Source organism: Mus caroli, chromosome 2 (assembly GCF_900094665.2).
Source record: "Mus caroli chromosome 2, CAROLI_EIJ_v1.1, whole genome shotgun sequence".
Taxonomy (NCBI): Eukaryota; Metazoa; Chordata; class Mammalia; order Rodentia; family Muridae; genus Mus; species Mus caroli.
Genome location: NC_034571.1, coordinates 81211233 through 81212107, shown reverse-complemented (window position 1 = coordinate 81212107; position 875 = coordinate 81211233). Strand labels below are relative to the sequence as shown.

Genomic DNA, 875 nt, shown 5'->3' with positions numbered 1-875 from the left:
AAAAGAATTATAAATAGACATTGGGGTCAAAATCTTATCATGTACTCATAACTCAACTGTAATAATTCCTCTTACTTAATTTGTTCTTTTTGTTCTATTTGCCTAATCTGAAATAAACAGATAATAGTACTTTTGTAAATTAGATCATAGTCAAGTAATGTTATATAAATCCATCTATTCGATCAGTTACATTTCCTACAACTGCAAACTATAAAATAATATGAAGTTTAAGAGATAAAACAATTATTAGAAGGCCTTTAAACACTTATGTACAAATACCTTTCTGAAATTCAGGCTAAGTATTCCATTTAACTTCTCCACATTTTAGGACTGTTCACTATGAGTGCCTGTAATCCTACAAATGAACCTGAGTTCATGCTTGTGGGACTGACAGATTCCAAGGAGATTCAGCTGGTACTCTCTGTTTTGTTCCTCCTGATATACATGCTCACTGTCTTGGGAAACATAGTTATGATACTGATCATTCATCTAGATGTCCAGCTCCACACTCCGATGTACTTTTTCCTCACCCACTTGTCATTCCTTGACCTCAGTTACTCAACTGTAATCACACCTAAAACCTTACAGAACCTGCTGACCTCCGTAAAAAATATTTCCTTCATGGGATGCTTCACCCAGTTGTTTTTCTTTGCCTTCTTAGCAGGTTCTGAATGTTTTATACTTTCGTCAATGGCCTATGACTGCTATGTAGCTATCTGCAACCCTCTACACTATCCAGTTATTATGTCCCCTAGGCGCTCCTATGCTCTCATCACTGTGTCCTACATGATTGGAGTTTTGGGTTCCTCTGTCACTGTCTTTTGCTTAAGCACACTGGATTTCTGCAACTCCACGGTAATTCATCACTTCTTTTG

General features: G+C 36.7%; 1 protein-coding gene across 1 annotated transcript in view; it reads left to right on the top strand.

Moving 5' to 3' along the window:
• Positions 1–339: 339 nt before the first annotated feature.
• The window catches only part of LOC110290510 (olfactory receptor 8H1-like), a gene marked incomplete at its 3' end in the record, with an annotated part of 6024 nt that continues 5488 nt past the window's right edge, over positions 340–875 (top strand). The window contains exon 1 of the mRNA XM_021157063.1: positions 340–875. Coding sequence (XP_021012722.1) covers positions 340–875 — 536 coding nt within the window.